The 26035-nt window shown below is 37.1% G+C and overlaps 2 protein-coding genes across 2 annotated transcripts in view; one reads left to right on the top strand and one right to left on the bottom strand.

Annotated features, from left to right (window-relative positions):
• Positions 1-911: 911 nt before the first annotated feature.
• On the top strand, positions 912-21367 carry LOC120772482. Its single transcript, XM_040101127.1, has 3 exons — positions 912-987; positions 4342-4622; positions 20968-21367. The coding sequence occupies exons 1-3, from the start codon at positions 912-914 to the stop codon at positions 21349-21351; spliced, it is 741 nt and encodes a 246-aa protein (XP_039957061.1). The 3' UTR covers positions 21352-21367.
• A 2938-nt stretch (positions 21368-24305) lies between these two features.
• Positions 24306-26035, bottom strand: part of LOC120770046 (cytochrome b5-like) — a 4157-nt gene continuing 2427 nt past the window's right edge. Inside the window, exon 2 of the mRNA XM_040097164.1 lies at positions 24306-24945. Within this exon, the coding sequence (XP_039953098.1) occupies positions 24670-24945 (276 nt within the window). The 3' untranslated portion in view covers positions 24306-24669. The remainder of the gene's footprint in view (positions 24946-26035) is intronic.

Here is a 26035-nt window from a genome sequence, read left to right as displayed (position 1 = left end):
ACGATTATATCTTATGAGATGGTTTTAGAGATTTGTTGAAAAATTTTCCAAAAGCCGTAAGCATCTTTACGTTTTAAAAATGGCGAATATCACTTAAGTCCTATAAGGTATGTATTACGTTTATTAAGAAACGTTGTTCGAATAGATAAAGATTTTCGGTTTTGCCTATAATCACAGAGTTAAATCTTTGGAACGATGACGAAATACAATCTGGGATGAAAAACTTTCGATAGTTTTGAAAAGTAAGTATGCATGCATTCAACTACAAATCTATCACATTAGTTTAACAACTCGAAACATTTCATGTAAACAAATTTTGGTATCAAAACAAGGCTGGACCGTATCTTTAGCAATTCGTTCAGCTACTTTTCACATGGTCGCCTTTCGATTCGTTTATTTATTTACATGATCGCCCATATGTTTACCACTTACATACTCATTCGTATGCGTAGAGTCGTCTTCTATTTGTCTATTCCTCAGCTAGCTTGCTACCAATGAGATTGTCTTAAGATCTGCTAGTTAAAGAACCGCCAGTATATATGTGTATATGTACATATATTAATCATATGCTCCACCCACAATGCTCTAAAAATAGTCCTTTGGTCGATTCAATGGCACTCGGGCGCGTAAATGAGCGTAAATACTAAGATGTTCTAAGATCTTATACCAGAAACGCATTGTGTATGGTTCGTTACGGTCGGTTGACGCGCATAAAGCATTATTCGACATCGTTTTTTTGGTGTTCTCGTGCTGTGATTATTGAAAAACTGTGATAGAATTTGAAAACCATTATACAAAAAAGTGACATGAAATTAAACTTACAGTGAAAGTGAACTAAAAAAAATATATACATATATATTTTATTAAGAAAATAAAAGCATCTATATTAAAAACATAGCTTAAAAAAAATAATGCCAAGAAGAAAACGAGCTTCCAGCCCATTTGATACATTCGATGATGATTTTGATGAGGACGCCAGTTCGCAAAGTAGGTGTTAAATGAAAAGCACGTTATAAAATATGGAATATCAAAGTGTTTAAAAACAACTTCTTATAAATGGACTCTAGTTAAAGTATTGCTGAAAGAGCCGTCAATATTACCTAAAGAGTAGTTAAAACATAGAGGAATAATATGGTTTTTCTAACGAGACGATATACATATATATACCCTTATTATATCCATAATTATGAGAAAATTGTTACTACGCATATCGAAACTCAAAACGCCAATAATTGATTTTAATGTGTTTGTCTGATCATGTTTTCTTACCACGAATAAATTGAGTGTGAGTTTTCTTGTCGAGGTAACAGAGGTAACTGTCAGAGACCCCATTAAGTATGTATTATATATGTATAAATGAGCAGCGTGACGAGCTAAAGGCCGTTTTGTTGTTCTAACGGGTACCTAACCCCCTTTAGAATGGTAAGGATTAGATAAGTTGTCATCGAGGTCATCAAACGGTAGGCGCAGGAAACGTGCTGTTTCGACAGTGTCGGACCATAGGGAGAGGTGTGTCAGATGTGTAGGGTTAGAAGGGCATGCAAAGAGGTGGTTAGTGTCATACGTTTCGATTCTCGCGGCATCTCGAGCTCTTCGTCTGCAATGGGTTGTGGCTTGACTCCAAGTACGCCATTCACTGAGGGGCTTCGGTGGAGGTGTTTATGGCTACACTGTAAATGGCGGTCAGTGCATGTCTGAAGTTTGTTGTGTTCGAAGTCTCTTCGGCGTATTGTTTTATGTCGTCGACGTAGTTGAGGAAGGACTTCTTGATGCTCCTAGGAGGCGGTTACGCTCCAAGCAGGTGACTGCAGGGATAGTTTCCGCGAAAGCACCCCAGCAGAAACTGCTTACATACTGCAGTCCTTAACTGGGAACATACGGGCCTCACTGTGCAGGTGTTCGATGGGAGACATCAAGAGGCATCTTGTCGTAGTCCGGAGGTGAAGATATTGGTGGGACGTAGTTAAGGGCCGGTCGACCGATTGTCTTGTTCAGTTAGTGAATATGACCTCTGTTGATTTAGTGGGGGAGAGTGTTAGGTTCTGTGCAGTGAGGAAGCGAGAAAGATTGAAGAGATAGCCGTTGAACCGTTTTCTCCGCCACCGCCAACTGAAGTGACAGATAAGTAGCTGTTAACCAGACATTAAGAAAGCGTCGCTAAGTCGATTTAGCCATGTCCGTCTGTCTGTCCAGCCGTCGGTATTTACGCAAACAAATTCTTAATTTTTTAGATATTTATCTGAAATTTTGCACAAATCTGTTTCTCTGCAAGAAATTACTCATGGATCACTATAACATATACCGACCATACAAACTTAACGATCGGTACCAAGTGCATGTATGGAAAACTTTTTCATTTGAAAAGATATCTTCATCAAATTGGCATGGCAGTACTGAATTCTTCGCAGAAATTGTTCAGACCGGAACACTATAGCATATACATAGCTCTCATTCAATTTAACTGATCTAAATCAAGTTCTTGTATATAATATTTTTTTTGTGAAGGGTATTCTAGCTTCAATGCAACCGAAATTAACCTTTTCTCTTTCAAAATACCAAAAATAGTCGCAACTCATCACCTTTAAAACACCACACTGAAACTCAGAGACTAATTATAGTATCCAATCAAAGATTTAAGTACATGAAACCAATGATATTTTATAGAGAGTTCCCTAAAATTATCAAAATCGGCCAATACCAACGAACCCACCCAACGAATGTAAAAATTTTTGACTTTCCCGTTGACTTCACAATGAAATTCTCAAGAAAAAAAATCTTAACCAAACTAAGTATGTAAATTGGTCGTTCATCAATATTTATTTTGTTGTCTTCAAAGTAGTCCCCACCAGATGTAATACACTTATGCCAACGATTCAAGTTCTCGAAACACTTTTCAGAAGCATTTTGATGGCCTTCAGCTCCTTCAGCGAATTTTGTTTTATCTCCTCGATCGAATGAAAACGGGTTCCACTGAGCGGCAATTTCAGTTTGGCGAACAAGAAAAAATCAAACGGAGTCAAATCTGGTGAATACGGTGGTTGATCGATGGTATTCATTGCGTTGTTGGCTTTAAATTCGGTCAGAATCTTGGCTCGATGCGATGGTGCATTGTCATCGTGCAAAGTCCATGAATTGTTCTTCCACAATTCCGGCCGTTTTCGACGGATGTTTTGACGCAAACGTCTCGAAACGGTCAAATAAAACTCCTTATTGACCGTCTGCCCCTCCGGAACAAATTTATTATGCACCAAACCACGAATATCGAAAAAAACAATGAGCAACACCTAGATTCTTGAGCGACTTTAATGATAATTTTTTGGTTTTTTTCTCTACTCCGATGATTGTTGACTTGTTTGCATGTCAAACTCAGGAACCATTGTCTCACCGGCAGTTATAAAGTTTTCCATGAATGTGGGACCGGATTTCACACGTTCAAGCATGTGAAAAGAGACTTGTTTACGGTACTATTTTTGAGAAAGTCAGCTTTATTGGGACGAAGTTAGTAAGAACGCGTTTCATACCCAAAATATCCACCAAAATCATTCGAACGGACTTGCGGGAGATGTCGAGCTCTCTTGTTTTCTCTCTAACACTTGCTTTTCAAGAACCATATCTTTCACTATTTTAATATTTTCATCATATGAAGAGGTCGAAGGTCGTCCAGAACGAGGCATGTCTTCAACCATCTCTTGACCGTGTTTGAACGATTTTTACCACTCGTAGGTTTGTGATTTTGATAAAACTGAGCCTTTTTCAACATTCGCAATGATCCCGCACACAAAATTTGCTTAGAAATGCAAAATTCTTTGGCCGATATTTTTATCCTTTGTAAAAATCGCAACTTGAAATATCATTTACCCGGGGAATTGAATTAAAACCTGAGTGTTTTTTTTTTGTCATAATATAAATTATCCACACTGTAAAAAGTTAACTGGCCTTCTGAATTCTCACTAAAATCATAACATTTTCTATATTTGGAAGCATGCAGTCGAACAGATGAATAGTTTAAATTGAATTCTGGTAATCTATCCTCAGAAAATGTTAATGGGAGTATGAGTGTTTTAAAGTAAAAAATGTTATATAATCATTTTGGTTTAATGTGGTCTATATTTGATGTCAGTCCACCAATTTTAGCAATTATTACCTAAAATACAAATGTTTTGAAACTGTACCAGAAAAAAAATTGGCACAAATGATAAATCAGAAGTGAGAGTGTGATCCTTTCTTCATATTTTTGATGATATTGAGTACTAACGGCTGCTTAATTCGCTAAAAATATGTATAAAAAATAAAGTCTATTCGCTGATAATCACAAAAAATCATTACTACTTGAACTTCCAGGTTCCAAAAATGGCAATCCACCAATACAACGTAACGCTGCCAATGCAAGAGAGCGTGCACGCATGCGTGTTCTCTCCAGCGCTTTTGGGCGACTCAAAACAAAACTACCAAACATTCCGCCGGACACGAAATTATCCAAATTGGACACACTGCGTTTAGCGACAATGTATATTAAACAGTTAAAAGTGCTTGTAGAAGGTGGCACAGCGACGGTAGAGAGTCCAGAGGCCTTTCAAGAGTCGGCGGGGATTTTCAATATGCAAGGCGTGCCACAAAGCATGGTAAGTACATATTTTCGTAACTATTAAATATTTATACTAATACACATATTAATTTATTTTAAATATTTTTTCATATTAATCATAAACTAAGAAAGATTTTCGATGCACTAAACCACACTCACAAAATTCGACAATAAAAACAAGTTTAGGCTTAAATTCCTGGTTATTAATTATCTTAACCTGTTGGAAATGTTTGCAATACATAACCTAAGGGTAATATGAATAATAAACCTGAAGATTTCTTTCTACCAACATTTCGTTCTGTATAACCGGTACGGATCCAATAGTAGACCGAGTAAACCGTCTACTACTAGAGAACATTTTATTTTTTAACAATAGAGCTGCACACTTGCTTCCTTGTTTTACGCGAAGTCATAATTATTTTCACAATACATCCTCTAATGGTTAGGTTGCGAAGCTGTATTTGAGGTATGTTCAGAAGGAAATGGTTTGCGAGTGTAGAAAATCCTCTGAAGTACGATGCAATCTTCAGCTGTATTCATTGCTTAATTCATCTGTAGCAGCCGCTAAGGGTAGTCGTGTTTTTATGAGTTGAGGGATTTTCTTCTGTAAAAGTCCTCACTTCGTTTCTTGTTCGTGAATTCTTGGCCAAAAACAATAATGTAACGATGCCTCCATATTCGCCAGGCATGGCTTCGTGTGACATTTTCCTATTTCCAAAAATTAAGAGGCCGCAGTTTTACAAGATTGCTGAAAATCGGTCAAAGAGCTAAAGGCTATCCCAAAAATTGAGTTTCAGATAATTTGGAGAAGCGCTGGCATAAGTGCTTAATATGAAATGAGTACTATTTTAAAGCCGACAACGTTAATGAATACAAACGAATAAATATTTTTTTCAAAAAACCGAAATTCCATAGATATGTATACCATTTGTTTTCTCAAATTTATCATGCCTTCTATTCTGTATTTTTCATTTCTCAGTCAGATCTCTTCGGTTGGGTTTTAGAAGCATAGCACAAGCTTTAAATTACAACTTACAAACAATATATTCTCTGTAGATGGTCACAAAAGAATCGGCGGGTTCTTCTAGAGGTGCTCCAACGATAAAAAATATTAAATTTTATTTTAAGCCTTCGTTGAAAAATAGCTTGAAGAGAATTTAGCAAACCATTTACAAATGGTTGTCTCACCTTGCACAGAGTTCAGGCAACACTTAACAAACTCTTTTTTGGTATCATCACCATTTTCATCCTAAGAATAGTTCATTTTAATCGATATGAACTTTTCAGCTTGCCACTGGTAATGTAATTTTTTATAAAATTCCTTAAAGGGTTACATGGGATGCATGACTTCAAAAATCGTATTATTTTCTTTTTACTTCATATCATCCTGTAAGAAGTTCTGCTGTAACGGGGAGGCACCTCATTTCCGAGGGCTTGCCGGATGTGACCTCATAATGGGCGAGTTTTGAATATTTTCCTTTAATAATTTCAAAAATCTTTTTAAAATACTACTCTGAGCAAAACATAGTAAGATTCTGTTCATAATTTGTTTTCCAAAATCTATGTCGACCACCTCAAAGTAATTCCTCTTAGCCCCAATACACTTGTGCCGACGTTTTTCCCAATCCTCGAAACAGTTGTTTAAGTCAATTTCCGGAATAGCCTTCAGTGCGCGTAACGATTCACTTTTAATTGGGTGTATAACGTAATGCCGACAATCAAAATCTCGATAGTTAGAATTCCGAGAGTCGAAATACCGACAAATCAATAAAAGGTGGCGTTGTTCGTTCGACGCCCTGCGTGCTTCGGCCTCCGGCCTCGAACACGCACAGGATTATAACCAGTGGAATTCTCTTTCTGTGCTTCGGTAGAAATAAGGGCGAACAAGATAAAATACTTTTCACATGTCGGCATTTTGGTTCGTCGATGTTTTGATTTGTCGGTATTTTGATGTGTCGGCATTTTGAACTTCGGTATTTTAAGTGTATCCCCGTTTAATGTCTTCAATTGACTCAAAACCGTTTAGCCGGAGCGTTCGCTTGAGTTTGCTGAATAGCTAGAGACCAAACGGAGCTAAATTAGGCGAATACGGCGATTGCGGTACGATATTGATTGAAAGTCTGACGAAAAATTCACGAAGAATCAATGCAGTATAGGACGGTGCTTTATTGCAGTGCAACAACTAAGAGATGTAGGCCCATACTTCCGGCCTCTTTTTACGAATAGCTTCGTGAAACGAAGCATAACGTCGAAATAGTATTGCTTGTTAACAGTTTGGCCGGTCGGAAGGAATTCGGAGTGCACCATACGTGGTTTCTTCGGCTTCGGTTCACCCTTGCCACGATATTCGGTCGATTTATCGTCTGTTTCCGTGTCGTAAGCATAGATCCAAGACTAATCGCCATTAATAATACGTTTCATGACATCCTAATAGTCGGAGAGCATTGTTTCAACGACGTTAACGCGACGCTGTTTTCAGAAAAAATGTAGTGATTTTGGGCCAATCGCGCTTTCACTTGTCTGATGCTTAAATGATCTTTCAAAATGTTTTCCACTTATCCTTGCGATATTTCAACGATGCCAGTAAGATCTCGAACGATCTCTAATCGTCGATTCTCAAGCACCAATTTCTTTATTTTATAGACGTGCTGATCATCAGTTGATGTTTATGGCCGCCCTGGATGTGGTTCGTCATCAACGCGTTCTCGACCTTCCTTGAATAATTTGTAACAATCTAAAATACTTGCTTGCGACAAACAATTAACACCGAAGGACTTTTTCAACATTCTGAAGGTTTCGGCATCAGAAATTTAATTCCGCACACAAAATTTAATGAAACTTCTTTGTTGAATAATTTCACTCAGCGTCAAAATCGCTGAATGATCTTTATGTACTTCAGACTTCAGAAATACATGCGTATACTAAACGTATAGAGTGCGACAGACTGCAAGCGACAACTATCAAATATTAAAATACACACCTTCTTATGGACACAGTTATGTAGGTGTGCAGCTGCCTCAATAACTGTGTCCTTAAGAACGTGTCTATTTTAATATTAGTTTGTCAAATATCTCCCTTCCGCCGTTTTGTCTTTTGAATTTCGCGGCTATGTATAAAGCGTTACAGAACTCGTATCTGGCAATACCATACATCTTTGAAAGGTCTTGAAATAACCTACAAAACCGCGCTATGCATGATTAGTTTGGATATTGCGTTCAACAGTTATAGTTATTCGCGCTATTTTAAAGTTTTCCTTCGTTAAAGGCAAATCTGCTGGAGAAACGTTTCGTGAGATTAATGTTGTTTTGGGGGATGGTACTCTATCACTTCGAACTGCGGAGGAATGGGTGAAAACGACACCATGAATAAGCCAGCCGGCGGAAGACCTGACGAATACCGATCAAATCATGGAAAACATCGAGTTAGACCGGCATGTGGCATCTCGTGACATCGCCCAGAAGATGGGAGTTAGTCACCAAACCATTTTAAGCCATCTGCAGAAGGCTGGATACAAACAAAAGCTTGATGTTTGGGTGCCACATGATTTGACACAAAAAAACCTTCTGGACCGAAACAACGCCTGCGAATGCTGCTGAAATGGAACGAACTCGAACCATTTTTGAAGCGGATGGTGACTGGCGACGAAAAATGGATCACATAGGACAATATCAAGCGAAATAGGTCGTGATCGAAGGCCGGTGAATCGCCCCAAACAGTGGCCAAGCCGGGATTGACGGCCAGGAAGGTTTTGCTGTGTATTTGGTGGGATTGGAAGGGAATCATCCACTATAAGCTGCTCCCATATGGCCAGACGCTTAATTCTACCATCTACTGCGAACAACTGGAGCACTTGAAGCAGGCGATCGACCAGAAGCGTCCAGAATTGGCCAACAGGAAGGGTTTTGTGTTCCACCACGACAACGCCAAACCACACACTTCGTTGATGACTCGTCAGAAGTTAAGGGAGCTCGGATGGGAGGTTTTATCGCATCCACTATATAGCCGGGATTACCACCTGTTCCTGTCCTTGGCGAACGCTCTTGTTGGTGTAAAGTTGAACTCAAAAGAGGCTTGTGAAAAGTGGCTGCCCGAGTTCTTCGCAAATAAGGAGGGGGGCTTCTACGAGGGGGGTATTATAAAATTGCAGATTATCGCACGAAACGGCGCACATTTGAACTAAATCCGATCACTGTAACACTTTTTATAAAACATTGAATAAAGCGCAAAAAAGCGGAAGGGAGATATTTGACAACCTAAACCAACCTCGAAAAAATTATGTCGTTGATTATTTAAATTTATTTTACTATTTTTCGCCCATAGTGGTATGTATCTTTGGCAAAATAAAAAGTTTGAATAAAATATTTAATCTTTTATATGAAAAAAAAAAAATGTTGATGATATGCGGTTTTATGCTCGAGAAAATCTATGTAACACCGAAAATACAAATACAATACAGCTAACAGGTTTTTATTATTGACTTTATATTCCTTGAGAAATTATCTACCATATAAATAGTAAGTTAAAAAAACAACAACGAGACACTACGTCACTATCTCAAGTGAGTGAATATTACTCAATGTTGACTATGTTACTGTTAACAATTATCTATAATTATATAAAATGTTGTTATTTTGCTATCTAATTAGCCGTCCTTGGTTAATTGCGACTCAAAAGACTCACACATATTTACGTGTTATAATCTGTAAAGAACGATTAGTGCTTATTACATTGTGTTGCGCTGCTCAACACTTCTGCCACTGGTAATTTACAACAGTTGAGTTATCTCTCTTTAATTTGCCACATAATAAACATATGAGACGATAAGTATACGAACCCCAACACCCCCTCCAAAAACAAAATCAAACACAACTTATACCGCAAAGTAACCTATTCCGCATGTACATATGTATGTATGTATGTTTTTTGGTGTGTAAGTAGGTGTATTTTTAAGTGATGTCACTGCCGCTGCTGCTCCAGAAGCACTCGTCGGCATTTAAGTACGTACTGCATATGGCCACAGGTGCATTTTGTCAATTAATGGAGCGAGCGTCGATGTCAAATTTGGCTGTCACATTAGCAGCCGAAGCAGCGTCCGCATCTACACAATGGGACAAATGTACGTACATACATATGTATATGTATAATCTAAATACATATGTACATACATGAAAGTGTGCGCCGCAAATGTTTGTGGGGTATATGTTTGTTTGTAAAGACGACGAGCTTGCGAGTAGTTCTCAATTAAAATCATTATACTAAAATAGTTTTTATAAATCTCTGGATTAAAGTCTAAAACTATTTGCTAAGTACAGATCTATAAAATCATTAGACATATGTACATACATATGTATGTACATATGTATTTTTAAAATAAAATATACGGGCTGGGCTGGGGCTTTTAGACAGTTGGCCACCCTTACTGCAAACGGACGCAACACGCGCATTTATGCACGGTTCGGCTTTGAACGTCCACTCTGTGGGTAACCTACAAGAAGATAGGCTTTAGACGTTATGCATACATATTTAAATATTTAACGCATTAATAAAGTGGTTTATTAGGTGTTTGTTCGAGTTTGATCTCAATTTAATAGTTTTCGTCTTCTAGCTATATAATAAAATTTGTAAAGTCCAAGCTTTAATACTGGAAGCCAATGTACAGTCGATATTAGGAAAATGATTCTCTCAATTAAAGTATATTTTTCCGAGCGGGCATCTGAACCCAGTCCCTCGAGCGGTAGCTATCCAAATAGCTAGCTATTTGGTTTCAAACTCAAAAATATACATTTATTTAAAGTCTGTCATTACTACTATTCTTGAAGCGCTACGTTCTAATTTTTTTAAGCCTCACATGGCTTCTTTGTAAGCTGTGTTGTTTTTCACAATATTCTCTATTTCTATACACTTTTGCATGCATTTGAACTATATTGTCGAAGCATTTTCACCACTTTGATTGAGGTATCTCCAAAACATGCGTTCTAAACGCCTCAACCGCCTCATCATGTGTCGAAAAAAGTTGACCTATTAATTTCTCTATTACGTACGAGAATAAAAAGAAGTCATTCAATGCCAAGTCAGGACTTTACGCTCCTTTACTCGTCAACATCGACTTGACTTAAGTGCTCAAAAAACGCAGTTGATTCAAGCGATGCATGAAAACTCGCATTGTCGTGATGAAGAGTCTTCGGTGGTTGGTTTTGCTGATTTCTTGAAAAACAACTGGTTAGCAAATGGTTGTGTACCACTCATAATATACTGATCTGTATTGTTCTAATGTTATTGTTGCGACATGTTCGGTTTTTCTAAAAAAAAACAGAATTTGAAATTTGACTTGAAATTCGGCTCATTGTGAAACAGCCATACGGTCGACTGCTGTTTAATATCGGGCTCACGATTCATCATCCGTCACTTTGTCATAGACGTGTTTCGAAGTACCGTTATCGTATTTTTTAACGTTTCTCTTGACAAATCGATACGCACTGGTCGATAAACACTGGTCATTGATGGAGCTTTATCGCCCAAAATTGAATTAAGTTCATCGCTGCACCGTTGTTAACTGATAGGACGATCTTGATCTTGAGATTGAACTCCCCTTAGCAAAATAATATTATTGAAATATCGATTACCAGCGAATTTAATTACAATTTCCGGGTGCTTTTTTGTCACAATGTTCATGTTCATTACTCATCGAACCGCCGCGAATTGAAAGGTGAATTCGATTCTTTCGATTCGATTTCTACTATGTCTGAATTCATTGAACAGAGAAGTGCGATAATCCACCATCTCATACTGCATTGGTTATTCGTGATCATTCCGCCACATTTTCAACTAATATCGTGTCCCAACCACCGCATTCGCCTGATTTACCTTCGTGTAATTTCTGGCTATTCAGCAAATTCACATGACCGCTCCGAGGACACCGTTTTGACACAATTGACGATATAAAAGCTGAATCGAAGAAGGCTCTGATGGCCATCACGACGGAGGATTTTTCCAAGTGCTTTGGTGACTGGAAAATTCGTTGGCATAAGTGTATTGCAGTGGGAGGGGATTACTTTGAAGGAAATGAAATGCACAAAATTCCCCTTTCAATTTGATCACAGTAGTAAAACACCAAATATAGATTCTTATACTAGTTGTTTTTATTTGAACAGTGGTTAGGAAAAATTAAAAATGTTATAGTATAGAAATTACGGCATGATTTGAACTTTAAAGCGCTTACGAATTCACCAAATTCTCTACACTTGGCCTCTAACGACTTTGTCCTTTTCACAGATCTCAAGAGAATATTTTTGGAAGGAAGCTTGAAAATGTTATCAAAAAAAGTAATAGCCATGATATGAAGTAAAAGTCAAAGTGTGATACAAAAATTGTATCCAAAAGTTGCCACCAATGGCAACTAGATACATACATATGTTCAATAATAAAAACTGATTTTGTAAAATATTTTTCTTCAAACGATACGAACTTTTCGAGCGGCAATTGAAATCAAACGAATATGGCACTTTAACGAGAGTGAGAGGAGAAGTAGCGAATCAATATACATACATATGTATGTATGTATTAACAATGGCCATAACCAAATTTTAATCAAATGATTGAAACTAACACATGAGTTTGTATATGCATATGTGAACACAATTTATACAAAACAAATTTCGAATAACTTTTTGTTAGTCACAAAAAAAATTAAATAATACGTGACACACATACCAAATATAATCCAATGTCAAATAATAAATACTATATTGTATATACATAATGTATATACACATATGTACGTACTTATTTCATGTTTATTACATATTCATGTGTACATTTGTACCTTAATATACATACTTATATCAAGTGTGTAACCGCGCAAATGCAAAAACAATTTTGAAAAGTCAACACGCAATTCTACAATCAAATTTCCTGTAATTCGATATTTTTCACTTTCAACTATGAATATGACAGATCTTCAAGAATGGTGCCTATGCAATTTTGGTGCGAGTGCACATATGTATGTATGTATGTACATACATAGACTAGGTGCAAGCATACATTTTCACATATCTTCTTATATACATACCTATCCTTCATAGTTTAAAGAAAACACTTCAGAAAAACCAGTGACAGTGATATTTTTAAAAACGTCTCTTCAAAATGACTGACAGATCAGTGCAAACTGTCACCATTTCAAGCACGGGAAATTGTGCGACGATATTGATTTACAGTTGAGGTAAAAATGGTTCATGGAAAAATTAAGTCACTTCGTACCAGATACTCGAACTTTGGACTTCACCAGTATTTTGCTTATGGAAATATTGGTTGATGCTTTGCTAAAAATCAACTTCTATAGAGGTGCATCAATAGCGGAATCGCGACTCGTAAGGACGAAATTTATCAGTTTTTTTTTTTATACCCTGAACAGACAGTGAAACGTCGGAGACTAATGACCACGGACATGGATGAGACGATTTGCCCATGGTCTGTCTCTCTATATGTACGCGAACGGGTCTCTCAGTTTTTGAGTTATCGATTAAAAATTTTTTTCTTCACATGAAGATGAACCAATGAATATTTGTCGAAACCGCCGATATCGTTACGTTGTCCACAGTTACGCTTTAATCTCCAAGTATATTGTTCAGATCGGACCACTATAGCGTATATGTAGATACCATAAAAGCTTCTTCTTCTTTATTGGCGTAGACACTGCTTACGTGGTTATAGCCGAGGTTACAACAACGCGCCAGTCGTTCTTCCTTTTCGCTTTTTGGCGCCAACTGAAGATTCCAAGTGTGGTCAGCTCCTTTTATATCTGGTCTTTCCAACGGAGTAGAGGCTTCCTCTTCCTCTGCTTACTGACTTACTCTCAGAGCCGGAGTGTTTTCATCCATATAGCACGACGGGAAGAATGAGAGACTTATAGAGTTCGGTTTTTGTTCATTGAGGGAGGACTCAACTGCCTACGCGTTGCAAAAGTTTTTTGTGAAGTCACAATCATCAAAAAGTGAAAGAATCAGAGAGATTTTAGATAATCTCAATAACTTTTACAGAACGTTTGATTAACATATTTTGGTTAATGTTTGAGTATAAAGCCATTGCTAAGCTTGTACCAAAAGATCTAAATCTTTAGCAAAAACGACGTCGGATAGAGGTTGTAAAATAGATGCTTGAGAGCCCTACATTCATCAAACGCGATCTTACTAATTACGAGGCGTAGGTTTATGAATATGACATCGAAACTGTCCAACAATCTAACGAATGAAATTAACCGAACAACAAAAATCTTTGGATGCACTGACGACCATCCCACTCGATGCTTATAACAAGTCTATGAACAATTGGATAAGGCGTTGGCATGATTGTATTGATTGAGGAGCCTATTTTGCAGGCGATAATATAGATTTGTATTAAAATATGGTACAGTGATTTATATCAATCTGGGTCAAATTTGATCAGATGGTATACTATATATAGATGCTAAAAGAAATAGACTTGTAAAGGGTATGGGAGAATCGGTGCACCCAAAGATTATTTTTTACTACGCCGAAACAAGTTTTTCTAAAAGTGTCTGATTCGAACAATTACTAATTAAAGTTTAAAAAAAATTAAGTGAACTGATAAATAACCTAACTAAATTTTTCTGATCATCTTACTTTCTCCTTCATTGCCTGCTGTTTTCGCCCTTTTCCTAAACGCCTTTTTATAATTGGAGAGAATGTTGATACCCAGATTGAATGTTCTAATGCGCTGAATAACACCGTACTCTCCATGTACGGTCCAGGGAAATGGACTTAGACTAAGATGATTTCTCATCTATCAAGAAGTAAGCCGTTAGGATCTATTATGTGTCTCTTTGTCCTTCCTCTCTTTATGAATGGGTTGCTGTTAATGTGTTCACCTCGCGTCTGTTTCCCCAATCACAACCAGTTAAATGACGGTGAATGTATAATATAAACATTTTGAATTATGAGACACCGAAACATATGGTTTTAAGCAAATTTTTAATAGTTTGTGATGAATGGCAAACCACTAAATGTGGCGTTAACCACAAGCGCCACGCATTAAAGGTGTTTCGTCCGTTGTTTACTTCCATGTCGACTTTATTCAAAGATTCAAGCACATGCAGGCGTGTGCTAAATATTAAGGACAGGGGATAACATTTCAACCGGATGCCTCTAAAATCTCAAAGAGTGTCCAGTGTAATTTTTTCAAGACAAATTTGAACGGTATCTAATTTTTACCGAATTGTGTACGAATGACAATTAAGGGTCACGCCTAGTTTGAAAGGCAATTATTGGAGTATGTTTTTACACATTTTAAGAATACAAAGAAAAATTGTGAGGAAAAAATTAATTTTTGAGTTACTCATCTTTTACAGACCTAAAAAAAAGGTTCTCTACTACCACAGTGATTCCAACCTTATCCGTGGATTAAAACTAAAATTCTCTACCAGAAAACAAGTTGAATTTTACCCAAAATGTTGGTCTTTTTTGGCTAGATCAGAAAAAAAAATTGGTAGATCATTGTATGGAAAACTATATAAAGAGCATGCCGAAATAAAAATTTATAGGTTTTGAGAAAAACGCGTATATAAATTAACTGATAGATGGGATTGAACTGAGCGCTTTTCTGTCTGTATATATGCAAACTAGTGCCAGAGTCCCTGTTTTTGAGATATCGACCTAAAATTTTACACACGTCCTTCTCTCTGCAAAATGCTGCCGAGGAGAGTCGATTCGGCGCCGTTCGCAGTAACTGGGACTTATGTATGGAATAACTTGGCGCATTTTACGTCGAGATTTTAAATTGAAAGCGTAATACAGTTTGCGCAAGGACTGAAGCCGCTCGATCTTCCCTAGTACATCTCTTCGCTCTGTGGGATCTTGAAAAATTTCAAGAAGATCCAACGTTTTCGAGCCAAATTTTGTTCAGCGATCAGGCCTGTTTCTGGGGGGTAAACAAACAAAATCAAGATCTGCCATTTCATTCAGAAAAAAACAACAGTTTGATGGGATTTGTGAGCCGGTGGAATCATCGGTCCATATTTCTTCAAAATTCATGCCGGTGAGAACGTAACCATCAATGGTAATCGTTATCGCGCTCTGATAACTATTTGATATCTGAAATTAAAGTTCGTGATCTCTGCAACATTTGGTATCAACAAGACGGCGCCACTTCTCACACATCGCATAATGGATTTATTGAGCGAACACTTCGGTGAGCTGGTAATTTCACGTATTTGGCCGGTCGATTGGACCCCAAGATCGTGTGATATCACACTGTTACACTTTTTCTTTAAGTCTCTGCGGACAATCCCGCATCGATTCAGGCGTTAACCTTCGAAATGCTCGAACGAATCATCGAAAATTGGACTCAACGGATGGACATGAACATTTGAAAGAGTTAATCTTCAAAACATAAATGCCAAAGAATGTTCTTTCGAATCATAATTTACATTCTCCATACAATTTGAAGTTTATGTGTTCTTTCTTTAAAAAAGTGGGGAACCTCGAAATGTATTACGCTTTAGAACAATACAGAGCTGTAGCATTGGTGCATCTCGCTTTCATCGGCAATTTAATCTTTCAAAGGGGAATTGATACTTTGGGGTCGTTTAGAATCAAAAAGCAACAAGAAAAAACGTTAACTTCGGCTGCACCGAAGCTAATATACCCTTCACAGATTACATTGGTGCCTTAGAAAATAATTTATACCAAATTTCGTAAATATATCTTGTCAAATGCAAAAGTTTTCCATACAAGAACTTGATTCCGATCGTTCAGTTTGTATGGTAGCTATATGCTATAGTTAACCGATCTGACCAATTTCTTCGGAGGTTACATTGTTTCCTTAGATAATAATCTATACCAAATTTGGTGAAGATACATTATCAAATGTGAAAGTTTTCCATACAAGAACTTGATTCCGATCGTTCAGTTTGTATGGTAGCTATATGCTATAGTTAACCGATCTGACCAATTTCTTCGGAGGTTACATTGTTTCCTTAGATAATAATCTATACCAAATTTGGTGAAGATACATTATCAAATGTGAAAGTTTTCCATACAAGAACTTGATTCCGATCGTTCAGTTTGTATGGTAGCTATATGCTATAGTTAACCGATCTGACCAATTTCTTCGGAGATTACATTGTTGCCTTAGAAAATAATCTACACCAAATTTGGTGAAGATACATTGTCAAATGGGAAAGTTTTCCATACAAGAACTTGATTCCGATCGTTCAGTTTATATGGCAGCTATATGCTATAGTGGTCCGATATTGACCGTTCCGACAAATTAGCAGCTTCTTGAAGAGAAAATGACGTTTGCAAAATTTCAAAAGGATATCTTAAAAACTGAGGGACTAATTTGTATATATACAGACAGACGGACAGACGGACAGACAGACAGACAGACAGACGGACATGGCTAAATCGACTCAGCTCAACATACTGATCATTTATATATATACTTTATAGGGTCTCCGACGCTTCCTTCTGGGTGTTACAAACTTCGTGACAAACTTAATATACCCTGTTCAGGGTATAAAAATGTTTATAAGTGATCTTAATATCGTACCCATAACTGTATGAGCATAGATCTACATAACTAAGCATGGGAAACGTCAAATTTGTCTTGTTTACATATTTCTATGTAGACTCGAATAAATCAACATTCACCGTCTGTTCTCAGCGATCATGGCACACACCAAACTGCCAAATGCCGCGACTTTTCTTTGCTCCATTTTATGTTAGTTGTTGTTTTAATAGGGAGGGCGCATGATTGGTCGCTCGGCGGATTTGTTTTGGCTGATAGCGGATTGTTTAGCTTTGTTTTGTCTTTGCTCGCTTTTACCCTAATGTTTGCGTAGTCAACAACCATTTGGCTGCACATTTCTTCCGAGGCTGCAAACGCATATGCGTGTGTGTGTATGTATGGATTTGCATAGGCATGTACATTTGTATAAAGTATAATAAACATATGCATGTAATAAGCGCCCTTTTGTAGCCAATCCTTCATTTTAATAGGCTTTATGATTGTTTTGTTATTTTGTTATTGTTATGTTTAAGTGATTGTTAACGCAATCACATTTGTGTAAATAAAAAAACTCTGAATACCATTGAGCAACACCCCGCAAACAGCTGTTCACAGTTCACACTTCACACATTTCGCATTTTGCGGTGATCCACATTCATTAAACACTTCCACTTATTGAGCAGTTAAATATACGAAGCAACAAGCGTTTTCACGTTTATAAATACATATGTACATATGTATGTATGTACACATACTCGTATAGATATGTAAGCAATATCCGCAGTATGATTTATTTGTATACTTGATGTATCACACTCACACTTTAACAAAAGAGTTGGCACCTTTCATCAAATTAAGATTTCAAGAAGTTATGATAAACAAGTAAAGAAGGGTTAGGTTTAGGCGTAATCGAATATTTTATACTATCAAAATTTGCAAGGATCAAAGGCAAGAAAATTCCTTCCATATAAACACTTGACTCCGAATGTTCAGTTTGTATGGCAGCTATATGCTGTCGGCGGTTCCGAAAAATTATTCGATTCTTGAGGAGAAAATAACGTGTGCAAAATTTCAGATTGATGTTTCAAAAACTTTGTGACCACTACGTGTATATAAGTACCAACGGACAGACAGATGGACAGGCAGACACTCAGGCTAAGAAGCATGTCTAAGTCCAAGAAGCATGCAAACGGTTAAACCCATCTAAAGCCCCAGGACCAGATGGAATTCCGAATGTAGTGCTAAAAACAGCGATTACTACAAACATAGACCCCTTTCGAACCATGTATAATACATGCATCCAGGAAGGCCGCTTTCCCACCATATGGAAAAGGCAAAACCTGATGCTATTGCCGAAACCTAACAAACCAATGACCGAACCGTCCCACTTTCGGCCCATTTGCATGTTAGACTCCGCTGGAAAGATTCTGGAGCGGATCATATACCAACGGCTAAATAAGGCAATCGACGATGCCGGTGGGTTATCACCCAACCAATTCGGATTCAGAAAGGCAAGATCCACAATTGCAGCTGTAAATTCCCAACGTGCCAGCGAACAGCGGCGGGGAAGAAATGTAACGGACAACCACGACTCAAACACACAAACGTTGACGTGACGGGAAGGGTTGGCGACGAACAATGTACGAGGGGGGTTATCAGACTAACAGAGGTGGGGCCAAGTAAATGCAACTTGTAACTGAATGCATTTTGACCATCACGTACGCTTGAGTGTCACTCAACCATCCTCCCGACGTAATACTTGACGGTGGTACCGGGGGGAACGGTACATGACGGAAGGAGGTTTAGTTCGGATTAAAGTTCCACACTGGCATGAGGTTCAGGCTTTCGATGCTTCCTCCTTGTAAAAAAAAAAACAAAAAAAAAAAAAACTCAGGCTAAATCCACTTAGCTCGTCGTATGTCCGCCCGGCCGAGCTGATAAGGAGCATATGTATATCAGCTTCTTTTATAATATGGTCGGACGAAAGCATGCCGTGCGATAAGCCTCCTCAAAATCGCATATAAGGTTCTATATATTGGTGGCAAACAGCGAAAAGGAAGAACGACTGTCGCGCTGTTGCTAAATCGGCTTTAACCGCATAAGCGGAAACTATGGAAACCAGATTTTACATGATTGGCACAAATAGGTGTGGTCTAACGTGGTTGTTGTCCCATTTCGCCTGTTTTTATACTGTGACATCGGTAGCGGCTTGTTGTAACGGTCCTCTATAGTGTGAAGGTTCGAGGCATTTAAAATAGGTTCTTGTTTCCTAATTTTTCACTCAGTTTTCACTTCCGACTTCTTCAAAAGTAATTTTTTAAGTATATGAAAGATTTTCGTAACTCATGAATTAAGCGAAACTAAAAATGTTATGATAAGTAAACCAAACACTCTTAACACAATTAAGAACACTATTCGGGTAGTCCTCTATTTTGAAATAGACTCTCCACCTGTCCAAAAAAGTAAAATTAAACAGAATTTCACAAAATTGAAAATTATGCTGCCAAAACTTTAACAAAGTCTGCCGAAAAGTATGCTCAGATAATTGGAAATTCGACGAGGTCGCGTCTAATTCGCAATATTAATTGAAAGCATTCCAATTATTTTCGAAGAATTGAGCTTTGAATAAGCAGTTTACCAATTTATAATTTTAAAGGATTATCAATTTCGAGGTTCCCTACTTTTTTTTAAGAAAAAACACAGAAACTCAAATTTAATGGGGAATGTTTATTATCATTCAAAAGAACATTCTTTAGCATTTAGTTTTTGAAGATTATCTCTTTCAAATATTGGCCGCGGCTACGTCTCAGATGGTCCATCCGTTGAGTCCAATTTCGGATGACTCGTTCGAAAATTTCGACTGGTAACTGGCGTATGGCAGGCGCGACCGGTTCAAAACGTGAAATTATCTGCTCACCGAAGTATTCTCTCAATAAATCCATTGATTGATGCGATGTGTGGGAAGTGGCACCATTTTGTTGAAACCAAATGTCGCCAAGATCACGAGCTTCAATTTCAGGCATCAAATAGTCGGCAGCATTTTGGAAGAAATCTGAACCGATAATTCCATAATAATAATTCTTTACATACCCATTGAGCCAGAAATGGGACTCATCGTTGAACAAAATTTGGCTCCAAAACGTCAGATCTTCTTGAAACTTTTCAAGATCCCATAGAGCAAAGCAATATCGTTTGGGAAGGTTGAGCGGTTTCAGTTCTTGCACAAATTGTATATTTCACGCTTTCAATTTAAGATTTCGACGTAAAATGCGCCAAATCGTTCCAAACGTCAGAACGAGTTGGTGCGAACGGCGCCGAATCGGATCTCCACGGTCTTCGTGTACACTCTCAGCTACGGCTGCTGTATTTTCTTCACTGTGTGCTGGGAATAGACCACGGAAGATTACTAGTCAATAATGAATGCTGGGTCTCCAGATGGGTGATGGTGTTGCGAATAGTACGTCGATTGAATTGACCAAAAGTTGAGCGAAACACATTCTTTACAGAAAGTGAATTTTCGTAATAAAGTTGAAAGATTTTTAAACGTAGTTCAGGCGCAAGTCTTTCCACTATGAAATTCCAAACGAATCGAAATAAAAATAACATGACAGCTTGACACGACTCACGCGTGTTCTTTCAAAAAAAAAAAAGGCTATTGAAAAAAGTACCTCTACTTGGAACTCCCTTTATAATTTTTTCCACTACAGGTCTAAGTAATCGAAACGGTACGGGATTTACATCCGTACAAAGCTTATCAACTTGACAAAATTCTTTAGTATTATTTGAGAATATTTACGAGATTTTGAAATTTTTGTTAATAATAACAAACAAGAATATAACGAGCTATGTCTTTCTTACAGACTTGGCCCTTCGGCTTCCATCACATGCAAAATAACAGCAACAGCAGCGGTCGTCTGCAAGCACTCCAATATTCGCCCACCGAATGGAGTAATTCGCGCAATGCATTTTCCAAATATGGACGCATGAGCAACACGAGTAACGGCAATTGCAGCAACAACAGCGCGAGCTATCAGCAGGAAACAGTCAATATGCTGCACTCACACCACTGGTACACCGCGGACGAGCCCATGGTGGAGGACATCAATGTAAACAACAACAACAACAATTGTGTCTTTTTCGAACAGCAACCGGAACAGCATGTAAAACATAATCACGACATAACACAAATGCATCATCAACTTTATCACACGAACCACTCAAATGCGCAAAGTTCAATACGCTAATCACATACACATACATACATACATACATATAAATATATTTAGAATTACAGTTGTATAGATACATACCTAAGATTTTATGCAGAGATTTATACTTTGCAAATAAAATTAATTATTTAAATATATTTAAGGAAATAAGTATTAACACAAGTGTGTACGTAGAGCTAATAGCTTATTATATAATAAAGATGAATTTTATGGCCGTATTATAAATAATTGCGAACGTTGCGACTTAATCACTGCTGCTGTTGAGACTTTAAAGATTTTGTTGTAGCGCCCAACCACAAATTTGTTTGTTTGTATTTTAGAAAAACAAAAAGAAACAAAACAAAAAAATGTGAAGAAAATAGGAAGAAAAAGACAGTTGGCTAGTTCAATTGGCACCGATATGCTATAGTTATCCGATCTGTACAATTTGGACATTGTAGCGATGCCTTGGATAAAAATCTCTGCCAAGTTTGAAAGAGTTTTCCAAAGAAGGACTTGAGTTTAATCGACCAGTTTGTGTGGCAGCTGTATGTTATAGTCGTCTACTCTTCCCAGTAGTGAAGACACTTGAGGTCTTGCTACTCCCGACCTTCATGCACCACCTGAGATAAGCAAACCACCAGCATGGCTTCCGAAAAGTGCATAGCATCACCACAGCACTTAGCGTTATTAACGCTCAGATACTTCATGGCCTCAACCAAAAACTACCCAGCGAGAGGACGATCTTCCTAGCGTTAGACTCAGAAACTTTTGACACAGTCAATCACACAACGCTACTTGAGGACATCATAAAACCTACGCTCCCTCCAGAACTGAAGAGATGGACTATGAGCTACCTGAGCGGTCGACAATCATCCGTACTGTTTCGAGGTAAAAACTCTAAATTGAGAAGAATTAAACAGAGGATTCTGCAGGGTGGTGTCCTCTCCCCGTTGCTGTTTACATAACTTCTACATCTCGAAACTTCCTCAACCACTAGAGGGAATTTCTATCACCTCGTACGCTAATGATTGCACGATGATGACGTTCGGCAATGGAGTCTATGGCATGTACTCAAGCGTAAACTGCTATCTCTTCGACATTTCTCGCTTCCTCTTTGCACGGAACCTAACACTCTCACCCACTAAATCTACAGTGACCATATTCATTAACTGCACGAAGGAGTACAGACTTGACCTTAATATTACAGTCGATTGCGTAAAAAATTCTAATTGTCAATAACCCTAAGAGTATAGGAATCAGACTGTGCTCTTCCACTTCTGGCACGCAGACAATTTTTCTCAAGTCGCTAGCCGGCAGCACAAGGGAAAAAGGCAAAGAAACGTTGTTGGCAACATACAGGCAATCGGTCGGCCAGTCCTTAACTACGCCGCATTAATATGGTCGCCTGGATGCGGTGAAACGCAGACAAGGAAGACATATCAGAACACTGCACTCCGGACTACAAAAGGTTGTCTAGCGTACAACGAGTCCTCGTATTTGACATCATCTACTCATCTGAAACCCCTCTGCCGCGTCTCATGGGCCTAACGTTAGATGACCTCGATGACAACTTAGGTAGTCCTTAGCATCCTAATGAGGACTAGGTACCCGTTACAACAACAACGACAAAATATCTTGATCAGGGTATAAAAATATAAAACATTAATTAATAACAAGCCATGAAAGGCTAAGATCGGGTGCAACCGAATATCAGGGAAATACTTTAAAGTGTAAAACCATTCATATATAGTAAAGTCAGCCGTCAGCCTAATGTTCGAAAATGCTGATAATAATATAAAACACGCTCTCTTATTTTCATTGGGATAACTAACATATTGGTCGATATATGTACATATGCGAAAATCTTTGTTTTAAGTATATGAGCCCAATACTTCCCGGTCCGATTCAACCCATTTGCACACACAGACATACCATTATAAGGATTATCCCTTAATTTCTGTTATATATGTATATCTCATGGGCGGTGCCACTCCCATCGTCCAATTTTCACAATTTTGGGCACGCACACTTTCTCAAAATTTTTTGTTCACAGATGCCTCTTGCTATTGAGATCCTCTGTACCAAATTGCAGCTTTATATCTTAATTTAGTGCTTAGTTATAGGACTTTCGGTTAATGGAGATTTGTAAGCGTGGCATTGGTCCGATTACGCTCATCTACGAACTCGTAATTTTCTTTGTACTAAGGAACCCACATATCAAGTTTCATCGAGATATCTCAATTTTTACTCAAGTTACAGCTTGCACTGACGGAGGGACAGACAGACAGTCAATCGGATTTCAACTTTTCTCGTCATGCTGATCACTTATATACACATATATGTATATAACCCTATATTTATCTCGCTTAGTTTTAGGTGAAAGGTACAACCGTTAGGTGAACAAAACTATAATACTCTGTTGCAAACGATTGCAAGAGTACAAAAAAGATTAATTAATATAATAATTTTTTTTTAATTAAAAAATTAAAAAATTAAAAATATTGAAAAAAAACAATTAAGTAATAATACCAATTAATTTAAAATAATTACCTAATGTAAATACAAAATAAATAAATACCAAAAGAAAATTTTATAAAAAGCGCCGAGAAAGCCCGAAATGTGCGAGAAGACATTTTTCGATGGAGACTGATTTCTGGTTGGCAGACAATATCATCGTATCTGAAATGCCGTTATTACCTTAACGAAATTCATGCAGAGTGCTCTTAGAGCTGTGGGAAATTTTCAATTTTTCTAAGCTAAAATTTACTTTTTGAAAAGACAAAAATTAGCAGTGAATATTTTCAAAGATCGAATATTCACTATATCGTAAATATACAATTTTTGATACAATACCGAAAAATATACAAAGATAGCATATTCACCTAAAAGTATGTTAAAATTTTTGAAGAACAGCGGAATAATATCAGAAGCGTAGCGGAGAAATCAATAAAATTTAAATATTTCATAAAAGTAAAACACAAAACACATATACCCAAGTACTTATACATATTTATTTGTATAATTTCCTCATCAATAGAATATAAACATACTATGTATAATAAATTTTTACATTTTTCTCTTTAAAAAATTACATATGGTAAAATTTATCTATTAAGCAAGCAGCAACCATTATACACTTTTCATTTGTATGCAAAATATTTTGAAATTATTCTTCCTGTTTTGGTACGGTTTTGTGCATCTCTAGGCATAAATGCAGACACTTCCTTTTACTAATTAATTAAAGGGAATGGTTTCTTAAATAAACTTTACAACGCAACGACGAAGGAAATTAATCGTAAAAATATTTGTTGTTTGCACGCTTTTTTGTTTACTTTTTTTTTTTTGTAAAATTTACACTTTAAAGAAATATCTGTATAAAATTGTAGCCACCAAGCCAAGTACCAATGGCACTAGCCATGAACGCATCGATGAGTCTTCTGTTTTCTGATCCGCGTTCCATGAGGGTTCGCTCTTCTGAGGCACATTCGTACGTTCGGATTCGACTAGTTCGCCGATTTTGTATTTTTTCATCATTTCGCGCGCATCAGAGCTGTGACCGACATCTTCGAAATTCTCTGTAGCTTCTTTGCCGCCTTGTTCGATCAGCACTTCTTCTCCACCGGGATGCTAGAATATTAAATTTAACATTAAAGCAAGTGAAATACAAAGAAAATGTGTATAAACAAATAAATACAATACAATTGAGTATTGTCTGTATTGAAGTAGCAATTTGAGTAATAGTTCAACTTTAAGACAGAAATGTTTTATTCAACAATAGGCACAATAATCTAAAACGCGCCGTAATACTCCTAGCGTGGCAAAACTCCAACGCGTGTATGTTAAATACATATGTATATGAATTTGAATAGTTTGCTCTTAAAAATATGCAAACATTTTTTTCATTATGTGTTTATACATTTACTCATGGATGGATATATGTATGTATATAGATGTGCTCCTATTGAACTTGAGATGAAAAGTTATTAGGCCGATATATAAATACTTCTATATTGTATGTGTTTTGTTTGTTGCTTAGTTTTCTTTACTCTTTTCTTCACCTGAACTTTGTCTGGATATTTGCATTTTATTTTGTCGCCATACCTAACGCTTTGTAAAATATGTATGTGCATATGTATAACATGGAGACAATATGTAAAATATTTCCACTTCTAGCGGATGTGGCAAATAAGAAATAAAATATCTATGAAAATTTTAAAAATCAGGCTAAACAATTAATAATTGAAAATTTATGAACGTATGAAATACTAATATACATTAAAATATGCTTAAAAAAATACGTGTCAATACTACATAATTAGAGTTTCTAACTACCAGCTATCATGTAATTGATTAAACCATTTGAATTAAATCGTGAATGCAAATTTGTCCTTATCTAATCAACATTTGATTAGAAACCACAATAGCACAATAGAACGAGTGCAAAACAAATATAATAACATTACTAAGTATATTCATATAAATTTATGTATAGTTTTCAAATACATAGCCTATTACTTTAAACATCACCAGCTGTTTTATTTACCTTATACTACACATGTGTGTAAGAGCCGGCGATGACTTGAAGAATTTAGGCCGACATCAATATGCATAAACTTATATAACACTTATGTATATTTTGAATTGATAAGATCGTTTACTGCATATGTGTATAAGAGCCGGCGATGACATGAAGATTTTCGACCGATTTTGATAAGCG

The sequence above is a fragment of the Bactrocera tryoni genome, chromosome 3, assembly GCF_016617805.1.
Source record: "Bactrocera tryoni isolate S06 chromosome 3, CSIRO_BtryS06_freeze2, whole genome shotgun sequence".
NCBI lineage: Eukaryota > Metazoa > Arthropoda > Insecta > Diptera > Tephritidae > Bactrocera > Bactrocera tryoni.
The sequence above is the reverse complement of the archived record's forward strand: the minus strand, read 5'-3'. Positions and strand labels throughout refer to the sequence as shown.

What these genes read in the sequence shown, in the direction of transcription:
- LOC120772482 (XM_040101127.1), top strand. Translation starts at nt 912, where the DNA reads ATGCCAAGAAGAAAACGAGCTTCCAGCCCATTTGATACATTCGATGAT. An exon ending in TGAGGACGCCAGTTCGCAAA is followed by an intron (nt 988 to 4,341) that starts GTAGGTGTTAAA and finishes TTGAACTTCCAG; the next exon opens with GTTCCAAAAATGGCAATCCA. An exon ending in AAGGCGTGCCACAAAGCATG is followed by an intron (nt 4,623 to 20,967) that starts GTAAGTACATAT and finishes TCTTTCTTACAG; the next exon opens with ACTTGGCCCTTCGGCTTCCA.